The sequence below is a fragment of the Notamacropus eugenii genome, chromosome 2, assembly GCF_028372415.1.
Source record: "Notamacropus eugenii isolate mMacEug1 chromosome 2, mMacEug1.pri_v2, whole genome shotgun sequence".
Taxonomy (NCBI): Eukaryota; Metazoa; Chordata; class Mammalia; order Diprotodontia; family Macropodidae; genus Notamacropus; species Notamacropus eugenii.
Genome location: NC_092873.1, coordinates 203,808,171 through 203,830,417, shown reverse-complemented (window position 1 = coordinate 203,830,417; position 22,247 = coordinate 203,808,171). Strand labels below are relative to the sequence as shown.

Genomic DNA, 22,247 nt, shown 5'->3' with positions numbered 1-22,247 from the left:
TATTTCCATAATACTTGAATTGTTTCTTTCTAGCTGCTTGCAATATTTTCTCCCTGACCTGGGAACTCTGGAACCTGGCCACAATGTTCCTAGGAGTTTCTCTTTTTGGATCTCTTTCAGGCGGTGATCTGTGGATTCCTTGAAGACTTATTTTGCCCTCTGATTCTAAAATCTCAGGGCAGTTTTCCTTGATAATTTCATGAAAAATGATGTCTAGGCTCTTTTTTTGATCATGGCTTTCAGGTAGGCCCATAATTTTTAAATTGTCTCTCCTGGATCTATTTTCCAGGTCAGTTGTTTTTCCAATGAGATATTTCACATTATCTTCCATTTTTTCATTCTTTTGGTTTTGTTTTGTGATGTCTTGGTTTCTCATAAAGTCATTGGCCTCCATCTGTTCCATTCTAATTTGGAAAGAACTATTTTCTTCAGTGAGCTTTTGAACCTCCTTTTCCATTTGGCTAATTCTGCTTTTGAAAGCATTCTTCTCCTCATTGGCTTTTTGAACCTCCTTTGCCAGTTCAGTTAACCTGTTTTTCAAGGTGTTATTTTCTTCAGCATTTTTTTGGGTCTCCTTTAGCAGGGTGTTGACCTGCTTTTCATGCTTTACCTGCATCTCTCTCAATTCTCTTCCCAGTTTTTCCTCCACCTCTCTTACTTGATTTTCAAAATCCTTTTTGAGCTCTTCCATGGCCTGAGCCCATTGGGTGGGCTGAGATACAGAAGCCTTGACTTCTGTGTCTTTCCCTGATGGTAAGCATTGTTCTTCCTCATCAGAAAGGAAGGGAGGAAATACCTGTTCACCAAGAAAGTAACCTTCTATAGTCTTTATTTCTTTTCCCTTTTCTGGGCATTTTCCCAGCCAGTGATTTGACTTCTGAATATTCTCTTCACACCCACTTCTCCTCCGGACCCTCTCAGCCAGCACTTGGGGTCTGAGATTCAAATGCTGCTTCCCAGCGTCAGGGCTTTGGGCAGGGGCAGGGCTGCTATTCAGTGTGAGATTAAGTTCAGGTGCTCAGGTGGGGGCAGGGTCGCCTCAAGGGCTCAGTTCCCTCAGGGGGTTTATGCAGAGACCTTCAACAATGGATCCAGGCTCCTGCCTGCTTTGGGAGCCCCTGTCTGCTGCCGCCTCCACTCCTGCCTCCGGAGGGGGCCTGAATTATGGGGGCACCCCACTCCCCTCTCAGCAAGCCGAGAAGACCCTCTCACCAACCTTTGGGGCCCGTGGGTGGAGAAACCTGCGTGGCCTCTGGAGATTCCGTCACTGAAGCTCGCTCGGATCCGCTCCTCTCTGTGCCTTGTGGCCAAGGCAGGGCTGGGCTGGGCTCGGCTCCGAGTCCAGGGTGCAACAGACTTTTCACGTCAGGTTTTCAGGTCCCTCTGGAACAGAAATCTCCTCTGCTCTGTTGCTCTGTGGCTTCTGCTGCTCCAGAATTTGTTGGGAGTTCTTTTTTACAGATATTTTATGGGCTGTGGATTCGGAGCTAGCGTATGTGTGTCTTTCTACTCCGCCATCTTGGCTCTGCCCCCTAATTTGGGGATTATTAAGGATTATTTTTCCTCTTTTTGCTTGCTCCTTCTTTTGGCTCTACCAAAACTTATTTTTGTCCCTAGTGGGCAAAAGAAATATAGTAATATATAATTGGAAGCAGTAACTTTTGTTAATTGTTTGTTAGCTGTTCTCTGTAAATGGAAAATTTGCTAGTACAGGGTTTATCTGTCACTTTCAGATATGCATAGATTTTAAATCTACATACATATTATTTATTATTGATCTTCGTTTGTAGTCATTAAGTTTTCAAGTTTTTACCTTGTTCCCAGTTTAGAAAAAAAAGGGTTCGATACTTTATATCCTTGACCATTCACTTATTGCCTTCCTGCTCCTAAGCAATCATCTTCAAAGGAGGAAGATTACCATATAAATGCAAGTCTCACAATAGATCTGTTTCTAAACCATCCACTTAGCTTAGGATACTTTCCCCCTAACTTATTGACTTGCTTTGTATATTATATCAAAGCTCTAGTCAATTTGGATCTTTTTCCCAGGTGGAAGTCATAGAAATTTTACATGGAAATGAGCCACATTCTTATCAGATGCACCCACTGTAAAATCAATTTGAATTGTTTATGTAGCATTTTGGTTCAGTGGGTCCATAGTAGACTCTTGAAACCTATGTTCTGATTTCATATTAGGATTTAGATTAGCATTTTATGTAATCCAAGCAAGTTACTAGCCCTCCAAGTACCAGTTTATTCTTACTTATAAAATTTAAATGAGGGAAAGTCATGTATATTAAAACATGCCATCAAAGAACACTTTTCTCATAGTATTCTTAGTATCTTTTCTAGACTATTTAAAAATTTAAAATAATAATTGTGCATAATCATACAGTGTTTTATGGTTTACAAAGTGCTTTTCACAAATCATTTTATTTGATCCTCACAACAATCCTATGAGGTGCTGTCTTTATCCCCCTTTTACAGAGGAGGAAATTGAGAGTCAGTAAGGTATAATGACTTGCCCAGTGTCACACAGCTACTAAGTATCTTAGGTGAGATTTTGAATCTGGATCTTGTCTCCATATCCAATACACTACCTATGATAAAATACAGCATTTGATGTTTCTGGAATATTCATCATTCAATGTTGTTATTTGGTTTCTACACCTACAATTTTTTACAGAACAATTTTGGAAAGGGCAGTGGATTTTATCAGATGACCTGAATTCAAGTACTGACTCTTACATTTCTTAACTGTGTTGATCTTGGGCAAATCCCTTGTGTTAATAAGACCATAAATGTATAGCTCAGTTTCTCATATGTAAAATGAGAAAATGAGAATAATATTTGCCTTTTCTCCATCTCATTAGGCTGTTGTGAGGATTAAATGAGATAAAATGTGAACATGCCTTGAAAATGATAAAACTATGCAGATGGAGCTTTATTATTAATATTAATCTGAGCTTAACCCTGTATTTGCTGAGCTTAACTCTTTATTTGCTTCTTCTATAAAAATGTAGCAAGAGAATTTAAGTAATCTAAGGATTTTATGCTGTTTTGAAGCAGTTCCTTCAACCAATAGATTTCTTCAAGGTCAGTTTCTGCAACTTGACCTGTACCTTCTTGGGTTGAAATGCAGGACTAGAGAGTTAGCTCTAGAATTAACATAGTATTAATGGGGACATTACCATCTCTTGCCTTCTCTAGAAGACCCACTATGAAAATGGTTTTGTGGAAAGAACAGAAGCCACGTTATCACAAGATAGTTTTTTATTCTATCACTGTGATGATAGACATTGAGCATGAAACTTTAAATATTAGTCTGATTTTGTAGCATATACACATTTAAACATGTGAATTATATGACATTTTAAATTGGTGCACATGTTTTACTTGATGTATATGATTTCAGTCATATTATCACACATGATAGATCACAATCTATCAACCGCTTCTTATCCTTCATAATTCTGATGGTAATAATTGACAATTTTAGAGTCTTTATACATTATCTCTGTTGGTCCTCACTACCCTGTGAGGTAAGTATGACCAGTATTGTTATTCCTATTTATACAGAAGAAATCCATGATCAGCGGTGAAGTCATTTGTCCTTGGGTCATACATTTAGTAAGTAAGGCATAAATTCAGGACTCTGTCTACTACATCATGCTGTCTCTTTGCCTTGTCTATATCCTTCCTTAAATCTTACAGAGAGGATCAGCCCAGTCAATAGATTTTCTTCTAGGTTAACAGTTTTTCAACCTTTTGGCCTCAGGACCCCTGTATACTTAAAAATTATTGAGGACCCCCAGATCTTTCATTTATGTTGTAAATATCTATCAATATCAATCATACTAGAAATTAAAACTGATAAAATTTTATTTTATTCTTTTATTTAAAATGCTAATCTTTCCACTACATGTTAACATAAAAGACACTTTTATGAAAAAAATGACTGTTTTCCAAGAAATATTGATGAGAAGAGGGGAAATGTGTTATATATTTTTGCAGATCTCTTTCATGCCTGGCGTAATAGAAGACTGATGAATTCTCACATATGTTCTTGCATTAAATCTATTGTAATATGAATTTTTGTTCAAGTATTCAAAGAAAATTTATCCCCACACAGATATGTATTAGAAAAAAAGAAAAATATCTTAATGTGCTGTTGAAGTTTTAATATTACAAATATAATTTTGATTTTGTGGACCGCCTGAAAAAATTTCTGGGACCCCTAAGGGTCCATGAACAATTCTTTGAGAAACACTGCTGTAGGTGTCTTAATATTTCTTGGATACTAGTGAAATTACTATGTTGTTCATATATTATTAATTGGTCTTACTTCATGGTTGTCCAACCTTTTCCAAACATTCATGTCCCTAATAATTTCTTTTATGCTACTTCTTATATTCAGCTTAACATTGGTAATGTACTGTAGCTTACTTAACTCATTGTATATATTTCTCTATCCCTTGGTTACTTGCAGTTGTGATTCTTTAGAGACTGCAATATTTCATGATTTACAGGCATATAAAATATAACCTGGAAAATGGCAGCATTGAAAAGCCTTATACTTGCATAAAGGAGCAGCATGAGAGTATTTGAAATGTTGCATAATTTCACATATGCAATCAAGTCCACTATCTTTGACCTCTTTAATTCTTGAATTAGCTAATTTTCCATCTGTAGTGCCCATCCAAGATATATGCGCTACTGATGAACTAACTCAGTGCACTGGCTTGCAATCCTTCAAACTGTATCTTGTAATCTGTTCATTGGGCATTATTTATCCTCTTGGTTTTTCCTTTGTAGATTATTAGGTCAACAGGGAACTTCCTGTGTTCTAATTTCCTGATGGGCTGATGTCACAGTTTAGTCTGATGTCATTCCCAGTTATTTACTGTCTCTAAAGTTTTAGTTCATTTTTTTTTTGGTGATGTTTGATCTAATATTTCACCTTTACTGAAAAATTCCTTTGTGACATAGAGAATGTGAGATTTCTGAATAATCTGATATTACTAGATGTCCCTCATTTATTACTTTTCTTATTCAAGAGTTTTTGTTTTTATCCATGTTTAAATTATACAAAGATAGCAAAGTATGTTACTTTAGACTTAGCCTAGATTGGAACTAATAATAATCATATTACTTATCTCATAGGGTTGCTGTGAACTGTAGACTTAGCAACCAGTAAAATAAAATTTAACTCTAAGTGATGATGATGATGATGATGATGATGATGATATGTAATTTTTGCCATTTGCTATCTTCTCTTCCCCCCAGATAATCTTTAGAACATTTTGACAAGTTGCCAATCTTTACTGAAATCTCAAAGTTCAGACATCACAGTCAAATTTAAAAATATATTCTATAAGAAACTCCTTTTTCTCAGTAAAATTGCATTTACTTTTACTGTAGCTGACTGACTTGTAAGGCTGCTTCAAGAGCTTAGCTTTCTTTTAATGACTTTTACATTCCTTTGGATATCTGAAAAAGTTTCCAGAGTACAACATTTAAACATTCAAATGAATGTTGTATACATGTCACTTCTTGGCAAAAATCTTGAAAATAATTCAAGAAAATAAATGCTGAACAACTTAATTGCTCACATTTTCAGTACAAGAATAGATTGCTCTGACATTTCCACAAATAGAAAAGGACAATGTATCTTAAAATTCTATTTTTATAGCTTTAAATTATTATGTATTTTTCATCTATTTCTTTAATTTCTGTATATTAACTAATAATCCAGCAAAATTCATTATGCATAGAAATTGGAGCAGAGTCAGTTGAATTGGGTTCTAGACAAAGTACCACATCTGTCTAAATTGAGCCAATTCATTCCATGTATATTTCATTTGTCTTATCTAATTCATCAGCGATATCCTTTTTACTCACCTTTATACAGGGCTAAAGGTTTTTTTCCTTTTTGTTTTAAAAGAAAATCAGAGTCCTTAATACTTAATATGTATATCAGAAGAATTAGAAACTTTAGATTCTTCCCCCAAATTCCTTTTGATTTGGCCTATAGCAGCTGTCAAATAAACCACTTCTTGATTCTAAAATACTCCAGATTATGTTCTTTTACTATCTGCATCATTATACATTATTATTTTTGCTTCCTTTTTTATTTATTTTGAATAAAACATTTACTTACTTTTGAGTTCCAAATTTTCACCCTCATTCTCACCCCTCCCCCACTCTCTGAGAAAACAGGCAATATGATATTGATTATATATGCAAAATCATGCAAAGCATATTTCCATATAAGCCACATTATCCCCACCCCCCAAAAAACCCCCAATAAAAATAAAATGAGAAAACTGTTATTCAATCTGTACTCAGAATTTATCAATTTTCTCTTTGGAGGTAGAGAACATTTTTAATGAGTCCTTTGGAATTGTGTTGCATCATTGTATTCATCAGAATAGCCAAGTCTTCAACAGTTGTTCATCATTACAATACTGCTGTTTCTATGGACAGTGATCTCTTGACTCTGCTCATTTCACTTTGCATCAGTTCGTGGTGTTCCCATGTTTTTCTTAAACCATTTTCCTTGTCATTTCTTGTAGTGCAATAGAATTCCATTACAATCATATGCCACAACTTATTCAGCCATTCCCCAATTAATGGGCATCCCCTCAATTTCTGATTTTTTGCCACCACAAAATGTTGCTATAAATATTTTTGTCCCTATAGGTTCTTTTCTTTTTCCTTTGATCTCTTTGGGATATATATCTAGTGGTATTGCTGGGTCAGAGGATATGTGTAGTTTTATAGCCCTTTAAGCATTGTTTCCAGATTGTTCTCTAGAATGATTGGACCAGTTCACAATGCCACCAATAATTCATTAATATACCTATTTTCCCTCATCTCTTCCAACAATTGTAATTTCTGATAGCTATGAGGTGATAACTCAAAGTTTCTCTAATAGTGGTTTAGAGCATATTTTTAATGTGACCAGAGATAGCTTTGATGTTTTCTTCTAAAAACTGGCAATTCATATCCCTTGATAACTTATTAATTTGGGAATGACTCTTATTTTTACAAATTTGATTTGGTTCCCTATATATTTGAGAAAAGATTCCCGAGTATAGATAGATAGAAATATGTAAGATATAGATAGATGCAAGCATATCTATCTATATTTCTCTACATATCTTTTTATACATATTCTGCTTTCTTTGAACCAGTTCTAATTTTTAAGTTACGATTTTCTTTAGTGAGCTTTTAAGGACCTCTTATAGTAAATTTTTGTACCTCTTTTACCATTTGACCAATTCTGTTTTCTAAAGTGTTCTTTTCTTCAATATTTAAGATTCTATGAATTGGAATTATTTCATTCTTTGTATCTGTATTCCCAGTGCCTACTACAGTGCTTGGTATGGAGTAGGCATTTTACAATTATTATCAATTGATTGACTGGTGATGTATACCATCTGCTGTGTATAATTGAAGCATGTAACTGTGTTAGGTTTGAGAGTTTAAACAACATAAACATTTTGTTTAATATTGCTGTTCTAACTTCAGGATTTACATGATAATATTTACAGTATTTAGTGGATAATACTGCATAGAACGGAGAGTGGACCAGCCATTTCTACCCATTCCAAATCTTCATTTTGGCCTGATTTAGGGAAGTGAAGCCTTTACATGTGTAGCTTCAACTTAGGCAGCTTTTCTCAGTTGTGCAATAGTGAGTAAACTAGCTGCCTTTGATTATTCCTATCATAGGTGTATTACAAAAACTTATTAGAATTCTCTGAGTCATGGAGTATGCTCATTAATATTGTCAATCATTCTAGCAGCCTCTTTGTATATGTTTTCATTCTTTTTTTTTTCCTGAGTGCGAGAGTTGATTTAACCAGCCTGTATCAGTGACTTAAGTTTTTATGCTTTAACTTTGATCTCATTTGGGTTTTATTTTGTTACTTTTAGTAGTTAGAAAGTGATTTTAGAAAGCTAAGGTTAAAACATCTTTTCTAAAACTGCTTCTCTGAAGTTGTATTGCTGTGTCATGAAGGTGTGACCCAGGGTTCTTGAAATCTGTGACAGCAAAGAATTATTTTTGGTAGGCCTCACTGAACTGGAAAAACCATAGGCTATATGTATGTCTATTGCTCAAGGAATAGCCCAGGAAAGCACATTGGTATCCATATCTAGAATATTGGCCAGCAGATGACAATTTTTAGCCTTAATTCATAAAATGTTGTGCTAAGGCAGGGATTTCAATCTCCATAAATGGAGAGAATGCCCACTGATGAAAGCATAGATCCTTGAAATATTAGAATGCTAAACTTGGAGTCAGGAAGACACTAACTGTGTGACCCTGGACTTAACTTAATTTCATTGTTTACCTCAATTCTTTGAAATGTAAAATAGGAACAAAAAAAGCATTTATCTCCCAAGGTTGTTGTAAGACTCTTATGAGGTAATATTTATAAAGTACTGTGCAGACATTATAAGCAACTAGGTGGCATAAGGGATAGAGTGCTAGGCCTGAAGTTAGGAAGACTCATCTTCCTGAATCCAAATATGGCCTTAGAGACTTACTAGCTCTGTGACCCTGGGCAATTTACTTAACCCTGTTTGCTTCTTTTTTATCATCTGTAAAATAAGCTAGAGAAGAAAATGGCAAACCACTCCAGTATCTTTGCCCAAATTATCTCAAATGAGGTCCTGAAGAGTCTGAGTTGACTGAAAAATGACTGAAGAAGGAAAAAAAAGTTGAGCTTTTTTCCCCCATTTACTTGACAGTAGGGAATATATACAAGGTGTTCCAAAAGTTTTAGTGCACTCACTTGTGCTAAGTAAAGTATAATGAACTTCGTTAAGATTTTTGGAGTATACTTGTATTGTTCAGTTTTTTGTATCTCCAATACCACACACCTTTAAAACAGATCTTTAAAACTTGTTAATTAAACAGTTTGTTGCATTACATCTCACAAAATGCTACTATGTTTTATCCATCAGAAGACTATTCTCCAGCAAGTTTGGTGACTGAAGTACTACGGATACTGTGTGACCAAAAAGAGTGTGCAACTGAGTGTTTATATAAGAGCCCTGTGATAGATGCATTTCTTGAACCTATTCATAATTTAATGAAAGAAACTGAGGTTAGTATGTTTTACTACATGCAGCTAGAGGCCTATTAATACCCTATTGGAAATTGATGAGGACATTCAGTAAGGACTTCATTTTGTAATGTGCTACATTTGAAATATCATTTTGGTGTTCTTTTATTTCCCAGAATGAAAATAATTTATGCAGATAGAGTTCTTATTCATAGTACATAAGTTTCAGTTTATGCAGAATGTTGCCACACTAGCTATAACAAGGAGGCAGGAAAAATTACATGGAACACTTTAAGTGTTTCAGCTTTTTATTTTGATCAGTCTTAGGTTGATGACGTCTTGTGAAAATCCTTAAAAAAATATTCAGTTATGATGATACTTAGGGAATGGTATAGGAGAGGCCTAATAATAGAAGTACTAAAAAAAAAAAAGAAGAAAGGAAAGATTTCTAGTGAAGTATTTATAGAATATACTCAGAAGAGTGCCAAAGAAGGGTTGGATCCAAGATATCACAGACAGGTGAGACCAGTTGGCAATTAATGCATGGAAGAGCAAGAAGGAATAAGAGAAATCATGAAGTTCTTTTTAGCATGATGAATAGGACATATAATATCTGGCTAAATAAACTAATGACTAATAATAACTAACTAATAACTAGTTTGTATTAAAACTAGATATTTTTATTTTTAAAATGATCGGTCCTGTTTTGGCAATAAATTATGATTTACTCTTAAATTTTGTACAGTCTTTATGGTGATCCATAGTCACAAAAATTAAACTCCTTTTATTATCATGTAGATATGACTTTGACCCTGCCACTTTAGTATATGAGTTGAGTGAATCATTAGTATGAAAGAAAATATTATAATTCACTTTATTTTTTAAAATATATATCTATACATAGGCTGCTCCAAATTGTTCTGAAACAGCTTTAATTCATATAGCTGATGTTTTGGCAAGAATTGCTTCTGTGGAAGAAGGTCTTTTCTTACTTCTTTATGGAGAGAACATGAACTCTTCTAAGGATGAAAAGTAAGCAATTAACCTCTTTATACTTTTTCATCTTGTGTTATATTTTTATTTCTATTGATTTAATTTTTTTTGCTCTTAATGGCATTTTATTTTTTCCAATTACATGTAAAGATAGTTTTCATCATATATTTTTGTAAGATTTTGAATTCTAAATTTTTCTCCTTCCCTTTCACTTCTCCCCTCCCCATGATCGCAAGTATCTTGTATATACTTGCAAGTATATCACAATCTGATATAGGTGTTTTATATATCTATATCTATATCTATATAGGTGTATATATACCCATATACACCTATATAGATATATATATATACCTATATATGTGCAGTCATGTTAAACACATTTTTTCCATATTAGTCATATTGTGAAAGAAGAATCAGAACAAAAGGGAAAAACCATGAGAAAATAAACATACAAAAAAATTGAAAATAGTTTTTTCTGTATTCAGACTCCATAGTTCTTTCTCTGGATGTGGATAGCATTTTCTATAATGAGTCTTTTAGAATTGTCTTGGATCATTGTATTGCTGAGAAGAGCTAAGGCTATCATAATTGATTATTGTATAATGCTGCTATTACTGTGTGCAGTGTTTCCTTGGTTCTGTTCATTTTACTCAGCATCAGTTCATATATTTCATTGTTTTTTCTTTTTATAAAACCAGCTCTTAGTTTTATTTATTATTTCAATAGTTTTCTTATTTTCAATTTTATTCATACTTTGATTTTCAGAATTTCTAATTTGGTATTTAATTGGAGATTTTTAGTTTGTTCTTTTTCTAGCTTTTTTAAAAGTTGCATAGCCAATTCATTGGTCTCCTCTTTCTCTATTTTATTCATGTAAACATTTAAAGATAAAATTTCCCCTAAAAACTACTTTCACTGCATCCCATTGATTTGGTATGTCGAATCATTATCTTTATCTTTTTGATAAAATTGTTTCTCTGATTTGTTGTTAGTTCCACTCATTCTTTAGGATTAGATTATTCGGTTTCCAATTAATTTTTAGTTTGTGTTTCCATGGCCCATTATTACATGTAATGTTTACTGCATCATGATTTGAAAGGGATGTATTTAATACTTATTACTTTTTGCATTTGATTGTGAGATTTGTATGCCCTAATACATGGTGAGTTTTTCTTTAGGGGTCACGTGAAGCATCAATGTGATATTCACAGTGCCTAGAGAGGTTTTGTATATGCCAGCATAGTTCTGAATTGTAAAACATAGCAGACTGTCCACATGGAAGACAGAACCAAAACATTTATTCAAACATCAGAAAGCTGAATCCCAACATCAGAAAACAAATCCATCATAGCAACAAAGAAATTTATACACAGTAACTATGCAGGAGGCATGGCAATACCATACGACTATTAGGCTTCCTAAAAAGCAGCCCCCTTAAACAAATTCACAGATAAGCTCTCCCACTCATGCAAGTTGCTGCCTGCTCTTTCTTTCCCAGCTCTGACTGCTCTGACTCATTTCCTGCTCCACCCTTTCCTGCTCAACCTGTTCAACAAACCCCTCCTACCACAGGGTCCAGTGACTCAGATTTCCATGTGACCCATGCAGGTCACATGGGCCTATTATTGGATGGGAAAGATCTCATTTAAATTACTGTTACACCATATACCACTGAAAAAAGTGTATATTCTGTGTATCAGTAAGTACCCCAACATACACAGGGGGGGCCTGCTATCACAGGTTCTTAGATTTGCCTTCATGAACAGAGTCAGCATCCTGAACTTCAAAGAAAATACAGAAAAATCAAAGATGAACAGACATGGCTTCCTCTGCATGAATTCAACAGACAGATCCAACTGTCTGACCATAGTTACCAGAGAGGGAAGCACCAACATCTGGGTTTTCAAACCCTGGGGGCTCCTTAGAGTGGCTTCCCAGATTCCTTTTCTGGCACTCAAACCTTCTTACAAAAACTAAGCCCCAGAGTAAAACCTCACTTCCAGAGTGTTTATACATTTTTTAGAGCCAGAGGGTATAATGCCTCTGACCCAGTGCTTCAATAGAAAAAAAACAAAAGGTACTTGGGACCCTGCCACAAAACAACTCCCCTAATCAAGCTTCCCACAGTAGGCAGACCCATCAGTGGGTGGGAAAGATCTTCTTTAGTCATGTTATTCAATCAGAGGCATTTTTAGTAAAACCAAAACAGCAAAAGAGACTGATTTGATTGCCATCACACCTTTCTATCCCCATTCATTTTTCTCCAGAGGTCTAACTTTTCTAAAATTCTGTTCACCTCCTTAACTTCTTTCATTTTTTGTTTTTTAATTTTTTGTTTTTTTGGGTTTTGTGATTATATTTATCTAGTTTTGGGAGGGGGAGGTTGAGGTCCCCCACTAGTATGGATTTGCTGTCTATTTTTTCCTGTAAGTTGCTTTTGGGTTCTATACTACTTGGTACATATATGTTTAATAATGATCATACTTCACTGTCTATGTTTTAGCAGGATGTAGTTTCCTTCCTTTTCTCTTTTAATTAGATCCCTTTTTGCTTTTGCTTTGTCTGAGATCAGGATTGCTACCTCCGCTTTTTTTTTTTTTTAACTTCAGCTGAAGCATAATATGTTCTGCTGTAACCTTTGGTGTTTCTTATAAACAATATATTATAGGATTCTTGTTTTTAATCCACTCTGCTATCCACTTATATTTTATGGGAGAGTTCATGCCATTTGTATTCACAGTTGAGATTACTAACTGTGTGTTTCCCTCCATCCTATTTTTCCCTGTTAAGACTTTTGTCTCTCATTTTACTCTTTCCCTCCTCACTAGTGTTTTCCTTCTGACTATCATTTTCCTCAGTCTATCAGCCCCTCCACTTTTCTTTTCTCTTTCCCCTCCTACTTCTTTCCCTTCTGTCAGTTCTACCCCCCTTTCCTTTTCCTCTCCCCTTTCCCATCCTACTTCATTATAGGGTAAGGTAAATTTCTATACCCAACTGAGTGTGTATCTTATTCTCTCTTTGAGCCAAGTCTGATGAGAGTGAGGTTCAAATAATGCCAACCCCCTCTTTCCTTTCCCTCTACTGCAATAGTCCTTTTCTGCCTCTTTATGAGATCCAGTTTGCCTATTCTGTCTGTCCCTTTCCTCTTTATTTTTTACAATCCTTTTTTTTAACCCTTATTTTTTTATCACTGCATCAAAGTCACTCATACCCTCTTTCTGTGTATACTCCTTCTAACTGCCCTAATAGACATACAGTTCTCAAGTATCATTTTCTTTTTTTTTAATAATTATTTTATTTGTTTTCAGTGTTCTACAATCATTTCCATTTATCTTAGATATTTTCTCCTCCCTGTCTCTCCTTCACCCTCCCTCCCGAAATGGTGTGCAATCTTATATAGGTTCTATATATACATTTCACTTAAACTGGTTTCACCTTAATCACCTTGAATAGAAGAATTAAAATGAATGGGAGAATCCATGAAACAAAAGAAAGCATAACACAAAAGAAAATGGTGTGCTTCATTCTGCAATCCAATTCCATAGTTCTTTCTCTGGATATGGCAAGTATTTTGCCTCAAAAGTCCATTAGGAATTTTTTAGGTCCTTGCATTGCTGTGAAGGACTAAGTCTACCAGAAAAATTCCTCACACACTGTTGTTGTTGCTGTGTACAGAGTTCTCCTGGTTCTGCTCCTTTCACTGAGCATCATCAGTTCATTTCCAGGCATCTCTGATGTCTTCTTGTTCATCATTCCTTATAGCACAATAGTATTCCATTACATTCATATACCACAAATTGTTCAGCCATTCCCCAATTGATGGGCATCTCCATGATTTCCAGTATTTGGCCACTACAAAGAGAGCTGCTATAAATATTTTTGTACATGTGGGACTCTTTCCCATTTTTATGATCTCTTTGGGATACAGTCCTAGAAGCGATATTGCTGGGACAAAGGGTATGCCCATTTTTGTAGCCCTTTGGGCATAGTTCCAAATTGCTCTCCAGAATGGTTGGATCAGCTCACAGCTCCACCAACAATGAATTATTGTTCCAGTTCTCCCACATCTTCTCCAACATTTATCATCTTCCTGTTTTGTCATGTTAGTCAGTCTGATAGGTGTGATGTGGTACCTCAGAGTTGTTTTGATTTGCATCTCTCTAATCAATAGTGATTTAGAGCATTTTTTCATATGACTATAGATAATGTTAATTTCTTCCTCTGAAAACTGCCTGTTCATATCTTTTGACCATTTATCAATTGGGGAATGACTTGTATTCTTGTACATTTGACTCAGTTCTCTATATATTTTAGAGATGAGGCCTTTATCACAGACACTAGTTGCAAAAATTCTTTCTCTGTTTTCTACTTCCCTCCTGATCTTGGTTGCATTGGGTTTGTTTGTGCAAAAACTTTTCAATTTAATGTAATCAAAATTATCCATTTTGCATTTCATAATGTTCTCTATCTTGTTTAGTCAAAAATTTCTCCATTCTCCATAAATCTGACAAATACGCTATTCCTTGCTCCCCTACTTTGCTTATAGTATCAATCTTTATACCTAGATCATGTATCCATTTCAACTTTATTCTTATGTATGGTGCCAGGCATTGGTCTATGCCCAATTTCCGCCTTACTGTTCTCCAGTTTTCCCAGCAATTTTTGTCAAACAGTGAGTTGTTATCCTAGAAGCTGGGGTCCTTGGGTTTATCAAACAGCAGATTGCCATATTCATTGACTACTGTTTCTTGAGTACCTAGTCTATTCCACTGGTCTACCCCTCTGTTTCTTAGCCAGTACCAAGTGGTTTTGATGATTGCTGATTTATAATTATGTAATTATGTTCATATAGTTCCTGGATTTGTTTTGGCTCCCAGGTAGATTCCCAGATATTTTATAGTGTCTACCATAGCTTTAAATGGGATTTCTCTTTCTATCTCTTGCTGTTGGGCTTTGTCAGTAATATACAGAAATGCAGGTGATTTATGTGGGTTTATTTTGTAACCTTCAAATTTGCCAAAGTTATTTATTATTTCAAGTAGTTTTTTACTTGATTCTCTCAGATTCTCTAAATATATCATCATATCATCTGCAAAGAGTGAACTATTTCTTCTTTGCCTATTCTAATTCCTTCATTTTCTTTTTCTACTCTTATTGGTACAACTAACATTTCTATTACCATATTGAATAATAGTGGCGAAAAGGGACATCTTTGTTTTACACCTGATCTTATTGGAAATCCATCTAGCTTTATCTCCATTGCATATAATGCTTGTTGATGGTTGTAGGTAGATGTTTCTTATTATTTTATGGAAAGTTCCATTTATTCCTATGCTCTCCAGTGTTTTCAATAGGTATGGGTGTTGCGTTTTGTCAAAAGCTTTTTCTGCATCTTTTGAGATAATCATGTGGTTTCTGTTATGTTTGTTGTTGATATGATCAATAATGCTAATAATTTTCCTAATATTGAACCAGCCCTGCATTCCTGATATAAATCCTTCCTGATCATAGTGTATTATTCGTGTGATAAGTTGCTGTATTCTTTTTGCTAAAATCTAATTAAAATTTTTTGCATCTATATTAATTAGAGAAATTGGTCGATAATTTTCTTTCTCTGTTTTAGCTCTTCCTGGTTAGATATCACAACTATATTTGTATCATAAAAAGAATTTGGGAGGACTCCTTCTTCCCCAATTTTCCCAAATAGTCTATATAGTATTGGAATTAACTGTTTTTTAAATGTTTGATCAAATTCACTTGTAAATCCATCTGGCCCTGGAGATTTTTTCCTAGGGAGTTCATTGATGACTTGTTCAATTTATTTTTCTGAGATGGGGTTATTTAAGTATTCAACTTCCTCTTCTGTTAATCCGGGCAATTTATGTTTTTAAAAATCATCATCCATCTCATTTAGATTATGGGTACATAGTTGGGCAAAGTAATTTCTCATTATTGTTTTAATTTCGTCCTCATTGGAGGTTAATTCACCCTTTTCATTTTTGATATTGGTTATTTGGTTTTCTTTCTTTTTTTAAATCAAATTGACCAAAGGTTTATCAATTTTATTGTTTTTTTCATAAAACCAACTCTTTGTTTTATTTACTAGTTCAATAGTTTTCTTAATTTCAATTTTATTAATCTTTTTTGGTTTTCAGTATTTCTAATTTTGTATTTACTTGGAGATTTTCAATTTGTTCAGCTGCATGCCCAATTCATTGATCTCCTCTTTCTCTATTTTATTCATGTAGGCATTCAAAGATATACAGCTTCCCCTAAGAACTGCTTTTGCAGTGTCCCATAAGATTTGGTAGGTTGTCTCATTATTGTCATTCTCTTGAATGAAGTTGTTGATTGTTTCTATGACTTGTTTAACCCACTCATTCTTTAAGATTAGATTATTTAGTTTCTAATTGGTTTTTGATCTATTTTTCCATGGCCTTTAATTACATATGATTTTTATTGCATTAAGATCTGTGAAAGATACATTGATTATATCTGCCTTTGTGCACTGGATTGTGAGGTTTTTATGCGCTAGTACATGGTTAATTTTTGTATATGTGCCATGTACCACTGAAAAACATTATATTCCTTTCTATCCCCATTAAATTTTCTCCAAAAATCTATCATATCTACCTTATTCAGAGTTTTATTAACCTCCTTAACTTCTTTCTTGTTTATTTTGAGGTTAGATTTATCAGGTTCAGACAGGGGGAGGTTGAGGTCCCCCACTGGTATAATTTTGCTGTCTATTTTTTCCTGTAACTCCCTTAACTTCTCCTTTAAGAATTTGGATGCTATACTAATTGGAGCATATATGTTTAGTAATGATATTGTTTCATTGTTTATAGTGCCTTTTAGCAGGATATGGTTTCCTTTATTATCTCTTCTGATTAGATCTATTCCTGCTTTTGCTTTGTCAGACATTAGGTTTGGTACACCTGTTTTTTTTACATCAGATGAAGCACGATATATTCTATTCCAACCTTTTACCTTTACCCTTTGTGTATCCCCTCGTTTCAAATGTGTTTCTTGTAAAAAACATATTGTTGAGTTGTGGTTTTTAATCCATTCTGCTATCCATCTCTGTTTTATGGAAGAGTTCTCCCATTCATATTCACAGTTATGATTATCATCTGTGTCTTTCCCTCCAACCTCTTTCCCCCTATTTATGCTTTTACTTGCTCCTTCTCCCTTCCCCTCCACAATAGTTTTAATTTGTGGCCACTGCCTCCCTCGGTCTTCCTTCCCTTCTTTCAGTCCCCCTCCCTTTTACTCCCTTTTTCCCTTACGACTTCTTCCCTCCCTTTTAGCCTCCCCTACCTTTTCTTTCCCCCTTACCCTCCTACTGCTTATAGAGCTAGTTAGATTTCTATACTTAACAGAGTTTGTTGTTCCCTCCTTGAACCAAATCAGATGGGAGTAAATCTCAAACAATGTTCATCTCCCTCCCCTCTTTCTCTCTACTGTAATATATTTTTGTGTCTCTTTTTATGATGTAATTTCCCTTTTTCTGCCTACTCCTTTTCCCATCTCCCATTACAATCCCTTTGCACCATTAAATAGTATTTTTTATCATCATATCATTTACTTTATACCTGCTCCCTCTATCTATGTATGTCCCTTTTATATATCATAATAAATATAAAATTCTCAAGATTAACAAGTATCATCTTCCCTTATAGGCATGTGAGCAGTTTGCCCATATTGAATAACAAGTTTTGGTTTTTTTTCTCCTCTTTATCTTTTTGTGCCTCTCTTGAGACTTGTGTTTGAAGATCGAATTTTCTATTGAGCTCTGGCCTTTTCATCCTGTAGATCTGGAAATCTCTTATTTCATTAAATGTCCATCTCCTTCCCTGAAATATTATGCTCAGCTTTTCTGGGTCATTGATCCTTGGTTGTAGTCCCTGCTTCTTTGCCTTATGGAATATAATATTCCAATCCCTTCAGTCTTTTAATGTGCAAGCTGCAAGATCTTGTGTTATCCTCACTATAGCTCCTCAATATTTGAATAGTTTCTTTCTGGCTGCCTGCAGTATTTTCTCTTTCACTTGATAGTTCTGGAGTTTGGCAGTGATATTCCTTGGTGTTTTTAGTTTGGGATCCCTTTTGAGAGGTGAATGGTGGATTCTTTCGATGACTATTTTGCCCTCTGGATCTAGGACTTCTAGGCAGTTTTCTTTGATGATTTCTTGGAAGATATTGTCCAGGCTCTTTTTTCATCGTGGATTTCTGATAGACCAATAATTTTCAATTTGCTGTTCTGGATCCATTTTTCAGGTCAGTTGTTTTTCCAATTTGATATTTTACATTTTCTTCTATCTTTTCATTCTTTAGATTCTGTTCAACTGATTCTTGATCTCTCACAGAGTCATTGACTTCTACTTGCCTGATTTTAGTTTTTATCAATTTGTTTTCTTCAATTAGCTTTTGCATTTTCTTTTCCATCTGTCCAATTGCTCCTTCTAAGGAGTTATTTTCTCCGGTTAGGTTTTGTCTTTCATTTTCCATTTGTCCAATTTTCCTTTTAAATTTTTCTGTTTTTTCTTTTTTCATATTTTCAAAATCATTGGCCAGTTTTTCTCCTATTTCTCTAATTTGGCTTTTAATTTTAATGCCTCTGATCAGGAAGACTCATCTTCCTAAGTTCAAATCCAGCTTCAGGCACTAGCTGTGTGACTCTGAGTAAGTCGCTTAACCCAGTTTGCCTCAGTTTCCTCATCAGTAAATGAGCTAGAGAAGGAAATGGTAAACGACTCTAGTATCTTGCCAAGAAAACCTCACTGGGGTCATGGAAGAGTTGGACAGGACTGAAAACAACTAAACAGCAACAACGAACAGTGAAGTAGAGGAGAGCCATTTCTAACTGTAACCTTAATTCTGATTGTTGTACTGGAAAACTAAGTACCATAAATGTGGTTAAGTATTGAGTAAAGGGAACTCAGGAGTATTGTTTTATCCCCAAATGAAGCATATTTAGGCATGACTACATTATTAATCTCCTTCATATCAATTCTAATCGAATTTCCCCCTACATCCTGCTTCTGATGCTTTGGGAGTCATTGCTGTACAGACAGAGCAGAAGCAGTAATATGAAGAGTCCTGAGGAAGGACAGAATAGAGTCAGAGGAAGTAACACAGAGTACTGTGTTAGACTCTTGGTATTCTGAAAATGGTTTGAAAATTTAGAATGGAGAGTCAGAATTCATGGTGTTCTCTTCTAGCCCCACAGGTGCTCATTTAATTGCCCAGTTTTCAAAGAAGCTTCTTGATGAGGATATTTCTGTGTTTTCTGGATCTGAGCTATTGCCTGTGGTTAAAGGAGCTTTCATTTCAGTGTGTCGCCAGATGTATAGCACCTGTGAAGGCCTTCAGGTGTTAATTCCTTATAACTTGCATGACTCTATCGCTAAGGCATGGAAAAAGGTAATCTGACAGCTATTTTTTTACTTTTAGAATTTGTTGAAACTTTGGCCAAATATATATTTCAAGTACATTTAGTATTATTTTTTCCATAATATGTTGTTTTGTACTGAACACTTTTATTGATTTCATTATTAGGCTGAGTATTTTGTGATGGAAGAGATTTATATAATACAGGTGTTGTTTTTCCTTTGTTCTGAAAGAGGACCAATGACCTCAAGAGGGTAATAGCATGATTTTCAAGAAAATTGTATTTAAGTGAGGCAGTGCTGTGTAGAATCATCAGCCTCAATCTCTCCTCCAGGATCATCTGAATCCGGTGGCAAGACGTAGCTCAGGATATCTGGAGATGTCCTCAGATACAGTGGGTTGACCTTGACCTTTTTAAGCTAAACTCTTTCCCAGGTCTCAGTTTGTTTGAGGCAATACCCACTCACTGATTTAAGGGTAGGTAAGAAATGTGGCAAAAAATGGACTCGTTTGCCTACTCAAAAACAAAAAAAATTCAGATTAGGATGGGAAGATCCTCAGGGTTTCTGTTCAGAACAGAAACAATTGGAGGAGAGAGAGAGATTGCTGACTTTGCATAGCCCTACCTCACTGAAATCCAATTCACTTGCAAGTCATGCTGTTACTGTCTTGATGTCATTGGTCATCTTTCAGAATGAAGGATAAACAACAAATTCTGAATTGTACTAGCTGCCCCACTGGGGACCCTGCTGGCCAGTTTCATTTGGGCAATGTTCCTTCCTTCCTTCCTTTCTTCCTTCCTTCCTTGCTTCCTTCATTTTTAGTTCATTTCAAATAATTCCTTGCTAATGTTGGAATATTTGAGATCTGATTGTATAGTGAAGTTTATTCATTCTATGCTATTGTTTTTTTTTTCTCCCTATATGCTGATATATATCACAACCCTACAGTGGTCAGGAAAAGCTATCCTTTGTTGTCTAATCCTTGCTGATAATTTCTTTGTTTAAATATTTTGGTTTTATAATTTTTGGAGTACTTTGCAAGGGAATCTACATAATAAACAAATTACTTGAAAAACATGAGTTCAGGAGATATTATGTATATTTTTATTCACAGTGAAACTTCATTTTTGAGCAGTGCATATTAATAATAGTATTTCTAAATAATATAAATTTTTACCTTATAGATCAGCTTGCTTTCAGAAAGAATTCCTACTCCTGTAGAAGGTTCTGATTCTATTTCCTCAGTAAGCCAGGAATCTCAAAACATGTAAGTATTATAGACTATACTCATATGTGTTTATATTTAATTTAATGATTAAAAATAAACAGATAATAGCATTCTACCATAAAGACTTAACAAAGAGAAGAAAATGTGCATTGAAGTTATTTCTTTTTCATCTGAACATTTGGTTTACCTATTTTGTTAGCTTAGGGAAATTATGTTTATTTTATCATTGTAGAAAAGTCAGTGATTTCCTCAAAACTGAAAAAGAATAGGTAAAAGCAGTTTTTTTCCAAAATAAATTTATTTTAACTTTAATCCACAAGTACACAAACAAGATAAAAAACAGGAAAAACAAGGACAAACTTTATTATTTTCAGGTACAGCAAAAACAAAATAAAGAAAATATATATCTTAACCTTCACAGTGTCATAACAGAATTTGTTTACATAACCTATTCCAAAGGATGTCCAGTATTTAGAGTACAAGCCTTGAAGTTAGGAAGACTTGTCTTCTTAAGTTCAAATCTGTCCTGAGACACTTACTAGCAGTGTGACCCTGGACGAGTCACTTAACTCTGTTTGCCTCAATTCTTCATCTGAAAAATGAGCTGGAGAAGGAAATGGCAAACTAGTTCAGCAACTTTGCCAGAAAACCCCAAATGGGGTCACAGAGAGTCAGATGTGACTGAAACGACTGAACAAAACCCATTCCAAACATTTCTGTGGATTTTAACCAAGTGTATTTTAACTAGAACTTTAATCAGATGGTTATTATTGATTTAGTTTTCATAGGTATAGTTAATATGCATATTTTTGAGTTTTCTCTCCAAATTACTTCTTATGTTTCTTCTCATATTTCTTTTAATTATTCTTATTCATAATTTTAGCTTTTAAAATACATTTTGTTGATGCCTTTTTTGTTACCTCTGGAAATGTCTCTCTTTTTCCTCTACCCGCCACTATGTGTCTGTCACACACCACATACCAGAATTGAATTCTCTCTTATGACAAAGAAAAAGTTAAAAATACTCAGTGTATTGACTTCATATGACAATACATAAATTCATTTAGGTTTTACCAAGATTCTCTGACTTCATTATCTTTCCCCTTAAACACTTCCATTTTCCAAACGTCCTTATTTTTATCAAAGGTACTACCATTCTTCTAATATCTTAGGTTCATGGTCTCAGCATTGTTTTTCACTCTCCACTCTTCCTTACCCCACATATCAAATCAATTGCCAGATCTTAATGGATCTACTTTTACAATACTTCTTACATCCTACCTGTTCTCTCTGTTCTCACAGCAGCTGCCAACCTACTTCCAACCCTCATCCTCTTTCCCTTAGATTATTGCAGCAATACTAATAATTGCATTAAATCTCTCACCACGCAGATCCATCCTATACACTGCTACCAAAGTAATTCCAAGGTAATTTTCTTTAAGCTCAGATTGGACCATATAACTCTTACAGAATCAACCAGTTTCAGTGGCTTGGTTTCTATTGCCTCTAAGATAAAACATAAACTTTTGTGCTCAGCATTTAAAGCCCCAC

General features: G+C 34.7%; 1 protein-coding gene across 11 annotated transcripts in view; it reads left to right on the top strand.

Moving 5' to 3' along the window:
* The window catches only part of TBC1D32 (TBC1 domain family member 32), a 230,718-nt gene that overhangs the window by 50,137 nt on the left and 158,334 nt on the right, over positions 1-22,247 (top strand). For 10 of the 11 annotated variants that reach the window (XR_011974491.1, XR_011974492.1, XR_011974493.1 and 7 more), the window contains 4 exons: positions 8,977-9,119; positions 9,982-10,109; positions 19,298-19,499; positions 20,653-20,735. Coding sequence is in view for 8 of the 11 variants with exons in the window: in XM_072643169.1 (XP_072499270.1) it covers positions 8,977-9,119; positions 9,982-10,109; positions 19,298-19,499; positions 20,653-20,735 (556 nt within the window). In the remaining 3 variants the exon portion in view is untranslated. The remainder of the gene's footprint in view (positions 1-8,976; positions 9,120-9,981; positions 10,110-19,297; positions 19,500-20,652; positions 20,736-22,247) is intronic. The other variant, XM_072643167.1, reaches the window with a different exon arrangement.